This window comes from Alosa pseudoharengus, unplaced genomic scaffold, assembly GCF_046254945.1.
Source record: "Alosa pseudoharengus isolate Yale_2024_CS ecotype anadromous, Long Island Sound unplaced genomic scaffold, YU_APseudo_1.1 YU_APseudo_1.1_scf_4, whole genome shotgun sequence".
Lineage (NCBI taxonomy): Eukaryota > Metazoa > Chordata > Actinopteri > Clupeiformes > Clupeidae > Alosa > Alosa pseudoharengus.
The window spans coordinates 8,961,378-8,981,377 of record NW_027468774.1 but is presented as its reverse complement, the minus strand read 5'-3'; the positions used below and the strand labels follow the sequence as shown (position 1 = coordinate 8,981,377).

The following is a 20,000-nucleotide window of genomic DNA, read 5'->3' as shown; positions in this document are numbered from 1 at the left end:
CAGCCCGTCATGGTCTCCAGGCTGCCCAAGTTTGGCTCCAGACCCCCAGGGGGCGCCCACCAGCCCGTGCCCAACGGCTCCGCCATCCCCTCTGTGCCCGCCGGGGGCAAAGCGCTGGCACCAGCGCGGCAGAATGGCATAGTGCGCCCACCCCCCACCCTCTCCTACAAGTGGAAAGAGAAGGTGGAGCCTGAGGAGGGGAGAGCTGGAGCTTATCGCCCCCAGCACCAGCAGAGGGCGCCCGTCACGGCGCGGGAGATAAAGAGGCCACCGGTTCCCGTGGCGATGCCAGTGCGTCGCTCCGCGCCGTCCGTCGCCAGTCCCTTCTACAGAGCTACCCATCAGCCCGCCCATCAGCCCGCCCCCTCGCGCCTCGTGGCCAATCACGGCCTGTCGAACGGCTTGATGCCGGGTGCCGCTCACGACGGCCTGTCCCGGTCCAGCGACAGCCTCCGCCTCCTGCCGCTGGACCACATGGTTCGCTCGCAGAGCTTCAGTCACATGACGCGGGGACCCGGCTCAGGGGCTGCCCCGATCCCCCGCTCCTACTCCTTCAACCAGGAGCTGCCCCGTCCGAACGCCCGACTGGCGTCGTCTGCCCGCTCCTCCGTCGCTCTGCCCGTCCCCGTGCTCAACGGAGCCAGGGGGGGCAAGACCACAGGCGTTGCTCGTCAGTACCCAGCGGGCAGCTTACTGCTGGCCCCAGCCAATCAGAAGAAGCCCCTGCTCCCTGGACCAGCCCCCAACAAGCCCTCGGCGCTTAGCTACAGGTTGATGAGGCCGTCACTCATCCGACAGCCCCGCCCGACGCCCATCGGGAGGGCGCAGGAGGAGCCGGTGAAGGAGCAGAAGGAGGTGAAGGAGCAGGAGGAGGGATCACAGGGGGCATCTGCGGAGGATGGCCTTGTTGCCCCACACCCCAGCTGCCCCATGAAGAGCTCCGCGAGCCCCACTGCTGCCCCCACAGAGCTCTCCGAGCTGCCAGTCCAGCTCAAAGCAGCCGAGGCCAGAACAGATGAGCTCAGAGATGAAGATGTCAAAGCAGATGAGGCCAGAATAGAGGATTCCAGAGATCAGGATCAAACAGAGCTTGAGTCCCTAGTAGCTGAGTTCAGACTAGATGTGATCAGAATAATGGATTGCAGAGAACACGAGTCCAGACCAGATTGCCCGTTAATGCATCCTGAATTAGACAAGGCTGAAGCAGATGAACCCAGAGCAGCAGATCTTAGTATAATCAAGACCAGAGCAATCGATCCCAGAGCGGATGAACTATCACCTGACGAGCCCAACGCCAATGACTTCAGTGCTGCGGCAGACAGGGGTGATCTCCAGGAGTCGTCCCCAGGCGAGAGCTGTGATCTGGGGGCCGAGAGGGCGGAGGGAGTCCCTGAGCTCTGCATCACCTCCGTCACTGGCGAGACCCTGGAGGACATGTCCCTGTCCTCCACCTCCTCCCTGGAGCGCACCCACGACGACACCAGCGAGGAGTACATCGACGACTTCGACAACCTGGGCAACGGGGGCGGGGCGCTGCTGCTGCCGCCCCCCGCCCACGACGAAGGGCTCGTCCAATCAGATCCGCTGTCGGAGGACAACACGCCGGCCAGCCGGCAGCAGGATGTGTGCTCGGTGACCAGCCTCCACAGCTTCCTGTCCGAGTCGGTAGACTGGGGAGAGATGGGACTCACCGGTGAGTTTTACCAAACGCACACACCACACACACACCACACCACACACACACACACACACACACACACACACACACACACACAGACTGCATTGTTTTCTCTGCTTAGTGTCCACAGTGTAAGCCCAAAAAAGATGAAAGATAAAGATTAGATATGAACGTTGTGATAATGTTCACTCAACTGAAGATGAGGGACCCGTTTGCTCAGAGATGTGCCAAGTGAACCAGTATGAGTGGCCTTCATATGATCCATTTATGCCAAGTGTACCAGTATGAGTGACCTTCATATGATCCATTTATGCCAAGTGAACCAGTATGAGTGGCCTTCATATGATCCATTTATGCCAAGTGTACCAGTATGAGTGACATTCATATGACCCATTTATGCCAAGTGAACCAGTATGAGTGGCCTTCATATGATAGTGTACCAGTATGAGTGGCCTTCATATGATAGTGAACCAGTATGAGTGGCCTTCATATGATAGTGAACCAGTATGAGTGGCCTTCATATGATAGTGAACCAGTATGAGTGGCCTTCATATGATAGTGTACCAGTATGAGTGACCTTCATTTATGCCTCTCCCATGCTGTCTCTGTCTCTTTCTTCTCTATCTCTCCATTCTTTCTTCTCTCTCTCCCTGTACTCTCTCTATCTCTCCCTCTCTCTCATCTCTCTCTCCCTGTACTCTCTCTATCTCTCCATTCTTTCTTCTCTCTCTCCCTGTACTCTCTCTATCTCCATTCTTTCTTCTCTCTCTCCCTGTACTCTCTCTATCTCTCCATTCTTTCTTCTCTCTCTCCCTCCCTCTCTATCTTTCCATCCTCTCATCTCTCTCCCTCCCTCTCTATCTCTCCATTCTCTCATCTCTCTCTCTCTCTCCCTGTACTCTCCCTATCTCTCCATCCTCCATCTCTCTCTCCCTGCGCTCCCCCAGGTGGTAAGGAGGCGTTCTCGGTGCCGGGTAGGGGGGTGTCGAGTGACGGCGTGTTTCGGGACGGCTCGTCTCTGGACCTGTCTCCCTCGGACAGCTCGGGGGCCACCTACATGTGGGACGACGAGGATGGCCTGGAGCCTCTAGGGGGCGCTATGATCCCCTGCCACAGCTACGACTCCGACCTCAACAGCATGGTGAGTCTGAAGGAGCGGCGAATGAAGGAATAACGGCCATGGACACATGAAAACACCTCTGTGTTTGTCCACCAGACCTGCTTGCATGTCCTTTGAATACTTGAGACTTGTGCAACTCCTCGGCTATATAATACGTTTACAAACAGTGTGGAATAACCACCCAATGCTTTTTCAAATTGTTCCGTTTCAGGAGCTCGAAAACACCGAAGTAGTGTGGACAGTAGTGTGGACAGTAGTGTGGACAGTGTGGACAGTAGTGTGGGCGGTAGTGTGGACAGTAGTGGACAGTAGTGTGGACAGTAGTGGACAGTAGTGTGGACAGTAGTGTGGGCGGTAGTGTGGGCAGTAGTGTGGGCGGTAGTGTGGACAGTAGTGTGGACAGTAGTGGACAGTAGTGTGGGCGGTAGTGTGGGCGATTCAAGCGAAAACACAAAAGTGTGGATGTAGACTCCTCAAGAAAAAAAGCACAAATTGGTGTAATGTTCAGCAGGCAGCATATACCAGGACAGGACAGCTTATCCGTACCTGGTGCTATCAGGACAGCATATACTGTACCTACCTGGTGCTATCAGGACAGCATATACTGTACCTACCTGGTGCTAGCAGGACAGCATATACCTACCTGATGCTAAAAAGTAGCCAGAGGTCACCTCCATTTGAAAATAAACATATTTTAGCCAGGTTATTGACCTTGTACTGTCACTTTTCCTCGCTGTGCAAACACTGCATGACCCCCTCGGATGCACTTTGACCCCAGAAGTTAGCCACCACAACTTTCCCAGGTACAAGGCAGCCGGAAATGTGTGATGTAACTCAAACTGTTAATCTATCTGTGAGAGAGTTTGAGAATGAGGCCAAGTTTAAGTTGTCTAAGCAGTGGTAGCCTCAACTTGTAAACAGCTTTAATGGTTGTGCAACGTGCACTGCAAGTCATGGGGAATGAACACAGCTTGAAATGAGATGTTGGGTTCTGGGCACTCAGAAAACTCCACACGTGTGCACTGATGACGTCAAGATTGAGTTTGTAAAGCTCATTCGGGACAGTAGCGTAGTCTGCTGTACTGGTCAGGCCCGTAGCATAGAGTGTGAATAGTCTGCTGTACTGGTCAGGGACGTAGCATAGAGTGTGAATAGTATGCTGTACTGGTCAGGCCCGTAGCATAGAGTGTGAATAGTATGCTGTGCTGGTGGTCCGTAGCATAGAGTGTGAATAGTATGCTGTGCTGGTCAGGGACGTAGCATAGAGTGTGAAATAGTATGCTGTACTGGTCAGGGACGTAGCATAGAGTGTGAATAGTATGCTGTATTTGTCAGGGACGTAGCATAGAGTGTGAATAGTCTGCTGTACTGGTCAGGGACGTAGCATAGAGTGTGAATAGTATGCTGTACTGGTCAGGCCCGTAGCATAGAGTGTGAATAGCATGCTGTGCTGGTGGTCCGTAGCATAGAGTGTGAATAGTATGCTGTGCTGGTCAGGGACGTAGCATAGAGTGTGAATAGTATGCTGTACTGGTCAGGGACGTAGCATAGAGTGTGAAATAGTAGAATGGAGTGTGAAATAGTAAGCTGTACTGGACATATCTGTGGTGGTGCATACTGGACATACTGTAGGCTCTGTGTGGTGAGTTGTAGGAGTGTGTTTGTAGCAGATTGCCTAATTGCCTACTAGCAAAACTGACCTGACTGAGTGCGTTTGAGTGTGTGTCAGTTTCTCTCCTACCTCTTGACTTCCTCAGCAAACAAATGTCTTGCAGCAGGCATTCTCTTTCTCCCTTCATCCATCTCTCTCTTCCTTCATCCCTCTCTCCCTTCCTTCCTTCATCCATCTCTCTCCCTCTATCTCCCTTCCTCCCTCTCTCCATCTCTTCCTCTCTCCATCTCCCCATCCTCCCTCCCTCCTCCCTCCCTTCCTTCCTCCATCTCTCTCCCTCTATCTCCATCCCTCCCTCCCTCTCCCCATCCTCTCTCTCTCTCCCTCCTTCTCTCTCCCTCTCCCCATCCTCTCTCCCTCCCTCCTCCCTCCCTCCCTCCTCCCTCCCTTCCTTCCTTCATCCATCTCTCCCCCCTCTATCTCCATCCCTCCCTCCCTCTCCCCATCCTCTCTCCCTCTCCCCATCCTCCCTCCCTTTCTCCCTCCCTCCCTCTCCCCATCCTCTCTCTCTCTCTCCCTCTCCCCATCCTCCCTACCTCCCTCTCCCCATCCTCTCTCCCTCTCTCTCTCTCTCCCTCCCTCTCTCCCTCCCTCCCTCTCCCCATCCTCTCTCTCTCTCTCCCTCTCCCCATCATCCCTCCCTCCCTCTCCCCATCCTCTCTCCCTCTCTCCCTCCCTCTCTCTCTCTCTCTCTCTCCCTCCCTCCCTCCCTCTCTCTCATCCCTCCCTCCCATCCTCTCTATCTCCATCCCTCCCTCCCTCTCTCCATCCTCTCTCTCTCTCCCTCTCCCCATCCTCCCTCCCTCTCTCCCTCTCTCCCCCCCTCTCTCTCCCCATCCTCTCTCTCTCTCTCTCTCTCTCCCTCCCTCCCTCTCTCCCTCTCCCCATCCTCCCTCTCTCTCTCCCTCCCTCCCTCCCTCTCTCCCTCTCTCTCTCCCTCCCTCCCTCTCTCCCTCCCTCTCTCTCTCTCTCCCTCTCTCTCTCCCTCCCTCCCTCTCTCTCTCCTCCACTCTGCACTGATGTGCAGTTTGCCTCATCACTGCTTCTCTCACCCACACACGGCCTGCCGTCATCCGATGCCAAACGAGGCCTCTCATAGGCCAGCGCCCCCTATGACTCCCAGTTCCCGTCCCCGTCCCCTCAGCCAATCAGGCGGCTGCTTCAGGGCCTGGTGCAGGAAGTGCAGTGGAGAGACAGGCAGACTGTATGACTGTGCACTTCTCTGAGCAGAGAGAGAGGGAGAGGGGGGGAGAGAGAGAGAGAGAGGGGGGGGGGGAGAGGGGACTGGCATATCTCTCTTTCTCTCCTTCCCTCTCTTTCTCTCTTCCTACCTTTCTTTCTCTTTCTCTCTGTCTCTCCTTACTGCCTCACTCTATCTTTGTCTTTCTTCTTTCCATCTCTCTCTCTTCTTCCTGCTCTTGTTCTCTCTATCGCTTGACCTTATGAATCATTCATCATTTGCCTATTGCACATCCATGAATCATTTAGCTTTTTTGTCTCCACTCATTGTTTGTTTACAAGTGAGTTTAGTCTTTTGTTCCCCTCACAGCCATTTAAAAACACGCTTGTCGTCCAGTAATGTCCAGCTCCAACCCCAAGAGCCTCCACCCAGTAATAATCTACTGATTAGCTTCAGCATTCACAAAACCAGTGTGTGTGTGTGTGTGTGTGTGTGTGTGTGTGTGTGTGTGTATGTGTGTGTATGTGTGAGAGAGAGTGTGTGTGTGTGAGAGAGAGCGCCTCCACCCAGTGATAATCTACTGATTAGCTTCAGCATTCACAAAACCTGACAAAACCAGAAGTCCTACTGTACCACGACTGGTAGCACTGTGCTGGACTGTACTCTCCAACGTGTGAGTGTGTGTGTGTGTGTGTGTGTGTGTGTGTGTGTGTGTGTGTGTGTGTGTGTGTGTGTGTGTGTGTGTGTATGTGTGTGTATCACTGTGCTGGACTGTACTCTCCAATGTGTGCAGTGTTTCCTGGACAGCACCTGCTAATCTGATTGGGCTCAAATTGAGTGGATTAACCATAAAGATATAAGAATCCTAGACCGTTCCCACAGTCAATGGGATTAACAGGCATTTAAGCACTCTGGGCGACCAGGGCTAAACAGCAGGACGGCTTAACGTGCTCACCTTGCAGAAGCGGTTTGAAACACTTGACACAGATAAGATTTATGTAACTGATTCAGTGAAATGCTGTAAGTGTGACCTTTTTGAGGTTGGCACCGTTTGGGAGTCAGATGTGCCTATTGATGAACCTCTTCTGCCCTCTGGTGGGTGGTCTTTGCCAGTGCAGTTCAATATTGTTTGGAACGCAAGCGTACTGTAGCTCAGAGGCTCCACAGAGAAGATGCTGTCGGTGCCAGATCCGCATGGATTCTGCATGTCCTCCCAGATGCTTGCACTGTGGATGGGTAACGCAGCCTTTCTCCTTTTCCATGTATAAGCGTACCTGGAATAACTCCAGGTTTGTTTCCCAGCACTGGACAGATGTTTAGGTTCATTCCCAGCACTTGACAGATGTTTAGGGCTCTGGAGAGGACATAGAAAAATAAAGAGCCTAATGGCGGTCCAGTTTCATTTGGGAAAAGCTGCATCATGCACACAGGAAGTTGTGTCATGCACACAGGAAGTTGTGTCATGCACACAGGAAGTCGTGGCATCCCTCCAGCTCGTGCACCGGAAATCGTTAAAAGCTTGACGTCATCGAGGACGTCTCGTTTATCTAATTGCAACCAGAGGAGGTAAGAGCAAGGAGAGGAGAGAGAGGTGGAAGGCCCGATACGTGAGGAAACACAAGAGCATCCTATGTGGAAGCGTGTTCAGTCAGAATTGTGCGATCATTGGTCCAAGCTGCCAAGGTAAAAAGTTCTCTCTGGGTGGCGCTGATATGGGTCACGCTCCGTATAGCAAAGCGGAACTAAGTCCATCTGAGCCAGGTGCACTGTGCTTCAACACCATGAGATGGCTTACACACTCCGCTCGCGCACACACACATACACACACACATACACACATGCACACATGCACACGGGGGGATTTACACACACACATCCACAATGAAATACACACACGTACGCACAAACACACGCACACACACACTCACACATGCTTACACACAAGCACACACACGCACACTCATACACACACATACACACACATACACACACACACACACACACACATAGTATCTGTACACATGTGCATACAAGCATGCATATGCATAAAGGCACACATAAGTGTATGTTTCATGTGTGTGTGTGTGTGTGTGTGAGTGAACGAACTCAGGAGATCATTCTCTACCTCTCAGCAGCCTTTCAGCAGGCCCAGTCAGCCATACGAAGCCAGCACAACACCATCCCCTCTATCCCTGTGTGTGTGTGTGTGTGTGTGTGTGTGTGTGTGGAGATATATTTGTGTCTAGGGGTGCGTGTGTATGTATATGTGTGTGTGTGTGTGTGTGTGTGTGTGTGTGTGTGTGTGTGTGTGTGTGTGTGTGTGTGACAGCTGACTGTGTGAGCTATCTCATGCCACAGTCCAGTGTCCCGGCTCAGATGGGTTTAGTTGTGCTCTTTGGAGTGTGGCTGGTATCACTAGATAGAGTTTACATGTGTATAGGGGTGTGTGTGTGTGTGTGTGTGTGTGTGTGTGTGTGTGTGTGTGTGTGTGTGTGTGTGTGTGTGCCCTATCACAGGAGCTGCCCCCTCTACAGCACTCTCACACTCTCTACAGGCGCTTACACACACTTACACACATTTACACACACTTTCCCATCCAGGACTGTTGGTGAACGTGCTTGCTGTAGTATTCCTACTATGCAGACTATGAACTTTCCTGTTCACGTTAAAGAAATTTAAAGCTGAAATATACTTCTTGCTTAGTACTCCCTCCCCCTCCCTCCCGTGCAATTCAAACTCTCCTAAAGGCGTCTCGTAACATCGCTTAGAGCGCCTGTAAGCATTAGCATTATGCACACTGCTTTTTAGTTCCACAGTAAGGCAGATAAAGTTTATTCACAGATGATACAGAGTTGGTACTTATTTCATTATAATTAATCATAAACACTATTTTTTAGCCTGGCTTGTATTAGTAGATTGGGGGTGAATATTGTACTTATGCTTGTAGAATATTCATAATTTGTTTTTATTTATTAAAAGCTGTTTAGCCTTTAGAAGTATGCTGTTCACAACGAAAATGCTGAATCGAAAAATTTGTTAAAGTCAATTTTGGAGACCAGAAAATTACTTTCATGGAGGTTGGATACTTCTGCAAATCCCTATGTGTACTCAGATATTTTACATCTGTATGCACACACACACACACACACACACACACACACACACACACACACACACACACACACACACACACACTCACTCACTCACACACACACACACACACACACACACACACACACACACACACACACACACACACACACACACACACACACACACACACACACACACACACACACACACACACACACACACACACACACACACTCGCACGCACAGTCACACGCACACACAAACAAACACACACACAAACACACGCACGCACACACACACACACACACACACACACACACACACACACACACAAACACACTTACGCACATACACAGGCACACACACACACGCACGCACACACACACACACACACACTCACACGCACACACACACAGTGTCATTCTCATCAGCTTCCTGTGGCCCTTCCCTACCTGGAACCATTCAACCGTGAGAAGCTGCTGTGACATCGTTCTCAACACACACACACACACACACACACACACACACACACACACACACCCTTTCACACATCCCATCATCCGGGAGTGTGTGTCACGTCTAGACATCTCTGTGCCAAGTCAGTGTGGCAGCGCTTTCCTGTCCTCCTGTCTGCACTCATCCCCTCATCCCTCTCTCTTGCTCTCTCTCCCTCTCTCTTGCTCTCTCTCTCCCTCTCTCTTTTCCTCTCTTTCTCCATCTCTCCCTCTCTCTTGCTCTCTCTCCCTCTCTCTCTCCCTCTCTCTTTTCCTCTCTTTCTCCATCTCTCCCTCTCTCTTTCCCTCTCTCTCTCTATCTCTCCCTCTCTCTCCTTCTCTCCCTCTCTCTTTCCCTCTCCCTTTCCCTCTCCATCTTTCCCTCTCCATCTCTCCCTCTCTCTCCCTCTCTCCCTCTCTCCCCCCTGTCTGTTATATCTGTTCCTTGTCTGGGACGCACAGACCGGTGACCTTTGACCTTAGTGTAGGTCTTTACTGAAGGAATCAGAAGGACACACACATGGTCACCTGCACATCAACACAAACACACACACACCCACCCACACACACACCCACACACACACACACACACACACACACACACACAGACACACACACACACATTTCCTCTTGTGTGTATCTGATAAAAAACTTTGCTTGTCCACTGCTGTCGCCTGGACTACTGTGTACTATGAGTCCCCATCCCTGGACTGCAGCCTAGTCTTAGCTATAACAGATGTAACATTATGGTTCTTATGTTATAAGGGCCGCCATATCAGCCTGCACAGGCCTGCAGCTTTAGGCACCAGCCACTAGGTGGCAGTGTGGTGCCATCAGACAGGGCTTCCCTTCAGAGGTGGAGTTTGGCCTAGGTGCACAAAGACAGACAGACACACACACACACACACACACACACACACACACACACAGACCCCCCCCCTCTTTTCTCCCCTCTGTGTTTCTCCTTTCTTTTCACTCCCTTGTTCTCTTCCCTCATTCATATCTCCTTTTCTCTTGTTTCTCTCTGTCATTCTTCCTCCTCCACTCTTCACACACATACATTTCATCACAATGTGTGCATGTACACTGTAATCATATGTGTGTGCCTGTATCTGTGTGTGTGTGGGTGTGTGTGTGTGTGTGTAGTCCGTAAGCTGCTCTGATAGTGGATGACAGTTTGCTGAGCCCAGCCATCTTCCACTCCCTTTCCTCTCCCTCTCTCCCTTCCTCTTTCCCCCTCTCCACTCCTCCCTCCCTCTCCTTCTCTCCCCCTCTCCATGTCTCCGCTCCTTATTCCATCTTCTCTTCTCTCCCTTCCTCTTTCCCCCTCTCCACTCCTCCCTCCCTCTCCTTCTGTCCCCCTCTCCATCTCTCCGCTCCTTATTCCATCTTCTCTTCTCTCCCTTCCTCTTTCCCCCTCTCCACTCCTCCCTCCCTCTCCTTCTCTCCCCCTCTCCATCTCTCCGCTCCTTATTCCATCTTCTCTTCTCTTCTTTCCTCTGCTTCATTTCTCTCCTTCATTTCTCTCCTTTTTCTCCTCTACTCTCCCCTCCTCTCCTATCCTCTTTTCTCCTCTCCTCTCCTTTCCTCTACTCTCCCCTCCTCTCCTATCCTCTTTTCTCCCCTCCTCTCCTCTCTTCTCCTCTCCTCTCCTATCCTCTACTCTCCCCTGCTCTCCTCTCCTCTCTTCTCTTCTCCTCTCCTCTCCTATCCTCTACTCTCCCCTCCTCTCCTATCCTCTTTTCTCCTCTCCTCTCCTCTTTTCTCCTCTCCTCTCCTTTCCTCTACTCTCCCCTCCTCTCCTACCCTCTTTTCTCTGCTCCTTATTCCCTCTTTTCTTCTGTCTCCTCTCCTCCTTTCATCTCCCCTTCTCTTCTCCTCCTCTTTCCTTTACTCGATTTCTCTTCTCTCTTCTCCTCCTCTTTCCTCTTCCTGATTTATCTCCTCTCCTCTCTTCTCTTCTCCTCTCCTCTCCTTTCCTCTCCTCTCCTCCCCCTATCTCTCCCCTCCTCTCCTCTCCTCTCCTTTCCTCTCCTCTCCTCCCCCTATCTCTCCCCTCCTCTCCTCCTTCTATCTCTCCCCTCCTCTCCTCTCCTCTCCTCCTCCCCCTATCTCTCCCCTCCTCTCCTCTCCTCTCCTCCCCCTATCTCTCCTCTCCTCTCTTCTCCTCCTCTCTTCTCTGCAGTGTGTGGTAGTGAGCTCATACACAGCATCTTGCAGTGTTGTGCACACTGTTGTGCAAACGTTAATGGGACATTTGAATTCAGTTCAATTCATTTCAATTCAGTTCAGTTACATTTAATTCATATGGTGTCAAACTAATTGAATTTGTCCAAGAGTGTTCTAAGAGCCTGGACCTCTCTTGGGTGATGAGCAAGAAACAACTCCCAAGTAGCAGGATGAAACCTTGAGTGCTGCAGAGCAGGAGAAAGGGGGGGGGGGAAGGGAGGGAGGGAGAGAGGGAAGGGGAGAGAGAGAGAGGGAGAGAGAGATGTAGGAGGGGAGGGGTGCAAAGGTAACGGAGGGGAGACTGAAGCGAAAATCAGAAGCAGCCAAATGGTTTTTGCACGTCTTTTGCACATCTGTTTGCACGTGTTTGCACGTGTTTGCACGGCTCTCAAGACTGGAAGCTGATGTGACGTGGTGGAGAAATCAGTCTTGAACAGTACTGACGTAACGTGGTGGAGAAATCAGTGTTGAACAGTACTGACGTAACGTGGTGGAGAAATCAGTCTTGAACAGTACTGATGTAAAGCCTTCAACATACTCGCTACTCCCGACCGGTAGCGCGACAATGTGACGTCACGGGAGTGCCGTAACCATTTATACTCGCGCGTGGTGGTCGCGACACTAGTTGCAATATTCTCCTGAATTGGCATTGGCCTCAATGGCAGTAAAAACTACCCTCTGTGATGATACTTCAGACTTCGGTTGCTGCTATTCACAACTATCATCATTACAATCTAGTTTCCAAAGTGTGTGCAGCTAGATAGATAGATAGATAGATAGATTTAGCTAGCTGGCTGGTGCTGGTAGATGAGTTTGTGTAGCCTAATTCCTAAGGTGGAAAGAGATTTTTTTCGGGTCCTTTGGTTAAAAATACATATCTTTGTTACCTTTTGCAGGATTATTGGCATGTCCCTGGGTCCTAGTTCTTTCATCTTAATTGTCTGTGTTACATCTCTCTCTGGTAGCTTTATTAACTTATCCAGCAAACTATTTAAAAATCACAAACTCTCGCTGGTAACCTAGCCAGGTGCATTTCCCTCTCTTCTCAAACTGACTATTCAAACATCGTGTTTATTTAAGATGTGGGCTAGGCTATATGAAATGCCTGAATGTGGTTGATGTCTGTATAGAGGCACGCATGCTCCCTGATCTTGGCTGCAAGCTCATCCTGCTTGTCGCGCGCATCTGAAAAAAAATCTCCTGTGCACGACCTGCCTGCGCGAGGCTGAAATTTCTCGTGCGACAGAGGAAATGACGCAATTTTGACGTCACATTGTCGCGCTACCGGTCGGGAGTGGCGAGTATGTAGTACCCTTCACGTGGTGGAGAAATCAGTGTTGAACAGTACTGACGTAACGTGGTGGAGGAATCAGTCTTGAACAGTACTGACGTAACGTGGTGGAGAAATCAGTGTTGAACAGTGCTTAACTATTGTCATCTCTATTGTTTTGGCAGAAAATACCGTGAAATATTTTCAAGTCTGTATCGCCCATCCCTGAAAGCATATATGGCGACAGAGGCTACTTTGGAATCAGTGATGGAAAATGAGGATGTTTTTTAAATGGCACGGCACATACTGTATCACTCAACAATATATGAAGGCCATACTGAGTTGCTTCATTGGAAGCCGGGTGCAGAAACAGTTTATACAAACCTGGATACACACCTTACTACACAAAGCGGAGTAGTTAACCTCAGGACCTGAGGAAACCTTCAGTCTTGTGTAACGCGCACCCAGGAAAGAAAACACTTTGAGTGTGTGTGTGTGTGTGTGTGTCAGGGCTGTGGTGTCCACATCTCATTTGTTTAGAGCTGAATTGGTGGTAGTGGTCGCACATGGCTCTTTTAAAGCAGGAATGGCTGTAGTAGACATTTGTAAAGTGCTCATCTACGAGATGTTTCAAGTGCTACTCATGCTGAAGTAATCAATGCCAGAGATGGAGCAAGGAGAACAGCATCAGGCTGAACTAATCAATGCCAGAGAGGGAGCAAGGAGCAAGGATTAAAGTTCTCCGTCGTACGACGGATTTCCGTCAATTTGATTTTAGAAATGTCATATTTGAGATCGATGCAGATCCGGTGAGAAAAAAAATAGGAGGGGGGGTCCACCTTTTCTTTTCCTTTTTTTAAGGCAACTAGCCTACAAATATTAGCTCCGATGAATGAATGTGTGTGGTGGTAAATGTTTAAAGACCTATAGTGTTCTTGAGAACTTGCTGTGTCTCAATCAGAGACCGCTCAAGAAGATAAGTCAGCCATGAGTTTCGCTTTGTTTATGTTGTAGCTACACGCTTGTCTCATTGGCCTGGGGCGGTTGCTTAAAAAAAGGAGGACGGTCTAAAAGTTAGATTATAGTGACACAATCGAGACAGCTGATGAGGTTGCCCAATCCGTTTAACTTTTTTGGATATGATATTGTGAGCTCTATGTGCGAATTCGGAGGCTGTGTTCTTTCCGTGCATCATGTAGGCCTAGACAATTTCTTACTATCGCGAACTCTTGTCAGGGGAGGTCATTCATTTTGGGTGTCACCTATGACTTGAACAGATAGCCTGCTATGCCACCCGATGTACTATTATTGTTACAGTTTTTAATCAATGCAACTAACATTATGTGTAAAGCGACGCAATATAAACCGTAGCCTATGCCTATCCCGTCTGACATGTACAACAATGTTGTTCACAATTTGCGACGGAAGGTTTTGACTGAGCGTGTTAACATAAAATAATAATATCGCAAACTGTTGAGTAAGGGGGTCGGTCAGTCGTGTTTGTGACGCACAGACAGCCTTGTAGCCTATTTTGCTTAGGCCTCACTTTTAACGACAGTAGGTTGTGAGCGTATGTTGACAAAAATAACCATGCAATTAAAACAGTCAACTTAAAACTTTGCTATTATTAATGTATAGCACAAAACCATAACCAGTAGGCCCACCAGAACCTCGCATATTAGCGTCATGATTTGTGTGCGTCTATTTGGCAAGGCCACTAGCTGTCATGGATGCGTTGCTAAAGGAAGGCACAGGTGTCAAAAGTTAAAAAATAAATGGAGATGGGCGGCTGTTGGAAACGGGGGAGAACTAACAAGCCATGGTGTAAAAAAATAAAGTGTCAGGGGTTTGCTTTTGCACGGTTTGCTGCAAGAAAATTGTTTATGGATGCAGTAGGAAAACGTTTTAGCACGCCAACAATCAGAAGACCGCCATAAGGATAACGTTCGTGCACTTCAGGACATCTTCCCTACCTGGTGCAACTAGCCAACATGACAGAGGTAGGCTATGTTTATCTATGGCTGACCGTTTTTGCGCTCAGAAAGTAGGCTACGCATGTTCTTTCATAGCGCAACAAGACCTGTCCCTCACCATATCGCAACCTCTTGTCAACCGTATACAATCTGTTGCTGAAGACAAAAGCGCCCTCTCCAGATTGTCGTTATCAAATGCGCAGACCTCCTGCATGAGCACACACAGTATTGCTGCTCATTGGAAAACTGAGTTGTCTGTAAAACTCAAAATTACCATGTTTTCATTAAATGCAGATGAGGCAAAAAATGGAAATATGAACAATATCTAGACTGTTCTGATTCGTTACTTTGATGAGGAAATGTGAAGTCTTGCAAACTTGATTTTATAGATTTTACTTGGTGTTGAATTGTATATTAACAAGAAAAAAAATCTCCCCTTTAAACACTTTTGGCCTGAAGTAATTAAATAAGAGTGTAAGTTAAAGCCTTGCTACAATATTGCTGCAGTAGAAAAGAACAGCAATGGCTAATCAGCAATGGTCAGGGATGGTATTGAAATATTGTTTTGTTCATCAGGAAAACTCAATCTCAATCAAGAACACTCTCAATTCGCCTTATTCACATGGCGGCCATTGGCGGCTAAAACGAGGCTACAGGGTACACAAACCATAGGATTGTTATGTTCTATGCATTCACCTGTAGGTGGCATTAATTATATAGTAAGTTAAGAGTACCCTGTAGCCTCATTTTGGTGTTTATTTGGTGCTTTACATTGCTGTTTGCATCTTTTTGAACATTAAAAACCAATAGGTCGCGACCGCAAAAGTGGTGCTATCTCTATAGGTAGATATGAACAGCGTAATGTTTATGGCCTGAAAAAAGTTCAGTCAAACGATTTTTTTTTCACTTTAATCCCTGGCAAGGAGAACAGCATTAGGCTGAACTAATCAATGCCAGAAATGGAGCAAGGAGAGCAGCAGGGCTCACAGGGAAGCTCAGTGTGTGTGTGTGTGTGTGTGTGTGTGTGTGTGTGTGTGTGTGTGTGTGTGTGTGCCTACGGCTAAATGCTTGAACAAGCCTCCATTATGTTTTAGATTCTTTGTGGGGAAGCCATTTACTACTACAATGGCAGCTACACTACTACACTACTACACTACTACACTACTACACTACTACACTACTACAATGGCAGCTACACTACTACACTACTACAATGGCAGCTACACTACTACACTACTACAATGGCAGCAATTGCTCTGGCAAAAAAAGTGAAATGAAATGGGCAGCGAGTGTTTGAGGTTTGTGTGTGTGTGTGCGTGTGCGTGTGTGTTGGAGGTCTGGTGTTCTAGTGTAAACAAACATGACCACACACTTCTTCATTTGTTTTGTGGCAGTAAAGACCTCATGACCTCATGTGGGGATGAAAGTGGCTGAAGGTTGTGAAACGAGAGCAACTGCAACAAAATTGGACCCTTGAAAGTCTTCTTTGCACACACACACGCACGCACGCGTGCACACACACATGCACGCACACACACACACATACGCACACATGCGCGCACACACATACACACACAGCAAAGCACACACACACACAGCACAGCACACACACATACTCTTGTTTTCTTTCTTTTTATATATTATAAATATATTATATATATTACGAAATTGTGTTTTGATGGATAGATTTAATGTGTTTTTAATGTGTTAAAGTAAACAAGAGAAGACCATGCCACCACACCACCACCAGCAGTCTTACCCCACCACCACACCACCAGCAGTCTTACCCCACCATACCACCACACCACCAGCAGTCTTACCCCACCATGCCACCACACCACCAGCAGTCTTACCCCACCACACCACCAGCAGTCTTACCCCACCATACCACCACACCACCAGCAGTCTTACCCCACCATGCCACCAGCAGTCTTACCCCACCATGCCACCACACCACCACCAGCAGTCTTACCCCACCATGCCACCACCACCACCACCAGTCTTACCCCACAGCACCACCACCACCAGCAGACTTACCCCACCATGCCACCACACCACCACCAGCAGTCTTACCCCACCACCACACCACCACCACCACCACCACCAGCAGCAGTCTTACCCCACCATACCACCACCACCACCACCACCAGCAGTCTTACCCCACCACCACACCACCAGCAGTCTTACCCCATCATGCCACCACCACCACCACCAGCAGTCTTACCCCACCGCACCACCACCAGCAATCTTACCCCACCATGCCACCACCAGCAATCTTACCCCACCTTGTCTCTAACACTCATCAAAATCCTGACAAACTTAACAGGAGTTTCCGAACTGTAAGGCGTATTTGACCATGGACCAGTCTGGACGAGGGTGAGGGAGTTGTTTAGCAGTGCTCCTATAGAGTGCTGGGTTTAGCAGTGCTAGCAGTGCTCCTATAGAGTGCTGGGTTTAGCAGTGCTAGCAGTGCTCCTATAGAGTGCTGGGTTTAGCAGTGCTCCTGTAGAGTGCTGGGTTTAGCAGTGCTCCTATAGAGTGCTGGGTTTAGCAGTGCTAGCAGTGCTCCTATAGAGTGCTGGGTTTAGCAGTGCTCCTATAGAGTGCTGGGTTTAGCAGTGCTAGCAGTGCTCCTGTAGAGTGCTGGGTTTAGCAGTGCTCCTATAGAGTGCTGGGTTTAGCAGTGCTCCTGTAGAGTGCTGGGTTTAGCAGTGCTAGCAGTGCTCCTATAGAGTGCTGGGTTTAGCAGTGCTAGCAGTGCTCCTATAGAGTGCTGGGTTTAGCAGTGCTAGCAGTGCTCCTATAGAGTGCTGGGTTTAACAGTGCTAGCAGTGCTCCTATAGAGTGCTGGGTTTAGCTCCTGAAATCCGTTAGCCGTCCTCCGCCGCCTGCTGGAAATGGGGCGCTGCCAGCAACAAAAATGTCATTTCCTGCCAATGCGGCCTTGTGTGACTAAGCCCTTCTGGTGGCGGTGTGTGTGTGTGTTTGTTTGTGTGTCGGGTGTGTGTTTATGTAGGAATGTGGGAATGTGTTGTTTAGGAGAGGATAGAGGTGTGTGTGTGTGTGTGTGTGTGTGTGTGTGTGTCTGTGTGGTGTGTGTGTTTGGGGTCTTGGGGATTTTGGTTTTGATGGGATGGGGCAGCAGGTATGGAGCAGTCAGTAGATTATATAGATAATCCATGTGAAAACAGATTCCACCTCTCCGTGTCTCTTTTCCTTCTCTCTCTCTCAGACTCTGTCTCTCTCTCTTGCTCTATCTCTCTCTATCTCTCTCTCTCTCTCTCTCTCTCTTGCTCTTCTCTCTATTTGTCTCATTGCAGGCGCTCTGTGCCTTTCTCAGCTAGTTTGTCCCTCTATGCGATTGCAGAGCCATTCTTCTCTGAAACAACATTGGTGACAAAACGACACCCATTTGCCCAGACCTTGTCCACAAAAGGGCTGAATCAAACAGCCAGGCGATGCTGTGTGTCCACTCTCTGTCCCTGTCTTTGTAAAGTGGGGTTTGACTTTGTGCCACCGTGCGGTTCCGTGCGGTTCCGTGCACATAGACACGATGGGAACCGCACGGAACAGCACGGAACAGCACGGTGGCACAAAGTCAAACTCCACTTTACAAAGACAGGGACAGAGAGTGGGGGGATGGATGGATGTAGAGATGGATAGATAGATAGATGGATAGACATAAGAAAAGAAAGAATGAAAGAAAACAAAAAGAAAGAAAAAAAGAATCATAAGTGTACGATAGAAAAAAGAAAGTAGCCCGTTTGCAGCCTTTGCAGTGTGCTCTGGGGCTGGTAATCTGCTGCGCTCTGCTCTGCTCTCAGAGAACTTTGCTCTCTTGGTGCAGGCGGGTGCTGGGGCCGGAGGAGGGCAGGGGGAGGGCAGGGGCGGTGTGGGGCAGTGTGGGGCAGGGCAGGGGGAGGGCAGGGGCAGTGTGGGGCAGGGCAGGGGGAGGGCAGGGGCAGTGTGGGGCGGTTCGGGGCCCGTCTTTGTGGATTAATGAGGCTTTGATTTCTCCCTGCAAGAGCCCGACTCAGGCTGAGTGTGACTTGGGGCCCCGGAGCGGAGCTCTGCTTCTGTGGGGATTTCCATTCACTAAAGACAGAAGAGGGGAAAGAAAGACAGAACAAAAAGATACCAAAAGAGAGAGAGATTCAGAACTGTATGCAGAGAGAGAGAGAGAGGGAGAGAGGGAGAGGGAGAGAGAGAGAGAGAGAGTCTGTGGCTGTGGCTAACTCTCTTTTGTGATTGCCAGGCATGCCAAACCCGCAGTGGAGCTGGAGAAACACTTGCTAAAGGTCGCCTGCTGAGCTTTCGCATTATCTCACTTTTATTTTGCTCTCTTCTCTTTCTGCTCTCTTTTCTCTCTCTCTCTCTCTCTCTCTCTCTCTCTCTCTCTCTCTCTCTTTCTCTCTCTCTTCTTTTGAATTGTCTCCTCAAGGACATCCTCAACAATCTGGACAACTTGGAGTCCTGCGACCTGGAAGAAGATGACCTCATGTTGGACGTGGACCTGCCTGAGGACGCATCCCTGCACAGTGGTGAGTCCCCCAGGGGTCAGGGGGTGAAAGGTCACAATGATGTCACATCACATGTCACATCACATGTCACATGTGTTATAGTCAAGGAAACGGGTGGTGGTGGTGTGTGTGTGTGTGTTTGGGGGGGGGGTATATGAGTATATAGTGATATATGACTGGTTACGTTTCTCTAGTTCTTTGCTTCATACAGCATGCACATATAGATGGGGTATTTATCTCACTATTGTTAATGAGTAGCATGCACTTGGACAATACACTTAGCAGTTAACCAGCCCACACATACATAACCGATAGCATATAACAGATTTGCCATGTTGCCTCACAAAACTGGTGCAGACAGAACTCTCTTAAGTTGTGTGGAGGTGATTGGTCTCCTCTCTAGAGTTGTGTGGAGGTGATTGGGGAGGTGATTGAGCTCTTCTCTAGAACTGTGTGAAGGTGATTGGGGAGGTGTTTGAGCTCTTCTCTAGAACTGTGTGGAGGTTATTGGGGAGGTGATTGAGCTCTTCTCTAGAACTGTGTGGAGGTGATTGGGGAGGTGTTTGAGCTCCTCTCTAGAGTTGTGTGGAGGTGATTGAGCTCCTCTTTAGAGTTGTGTGGAGGTGATTGAGCTCTTCTCTAGAGTTGTGTGGAGGTGATTGGGCTCCTCTCTAGAGTTGTGTGGAGGTGATTGAGCTCCTCTCTAGAGTTGTGTGGAGGTGATTGGACTCCTTTCTAGAGTTGTGTGGAGGTGATTGGGGAGGTGATTGA

At 49.5% G+C, this 20,000-nt stretch overlaps 1 protein-coding gene across 1 annotated transcript in view; it reads left to right on the top strand.

The window, feature by feature from the left end:
• Positions 1–20,000, top strand: part of ccser2b (coiled-coil serine-rich protein 2b) — a 74,019-nt gene that overhangs the window by 27,212 nt on the left and 26,807 nt on the right. The window contains exons 2-4 of the mRNA XM_076264769.1: positions 1–1,693; positions 2,626–2,819; positions 19,151–19,250. The exon at positions 1–1,693 is cut by the window's left edge and continues 61 nt beyond it. Of these exons, the coding sequence (XP_076120884.1) occupies positions 1–1,693; positions 2,626–2,819; positions 19,151–19,250 (1,987 nt within the window). The remainder of the gene's footprint in view (positions 1,694–2,625; positions 2,820–19,150; positions 19,251–20,000) is intronic.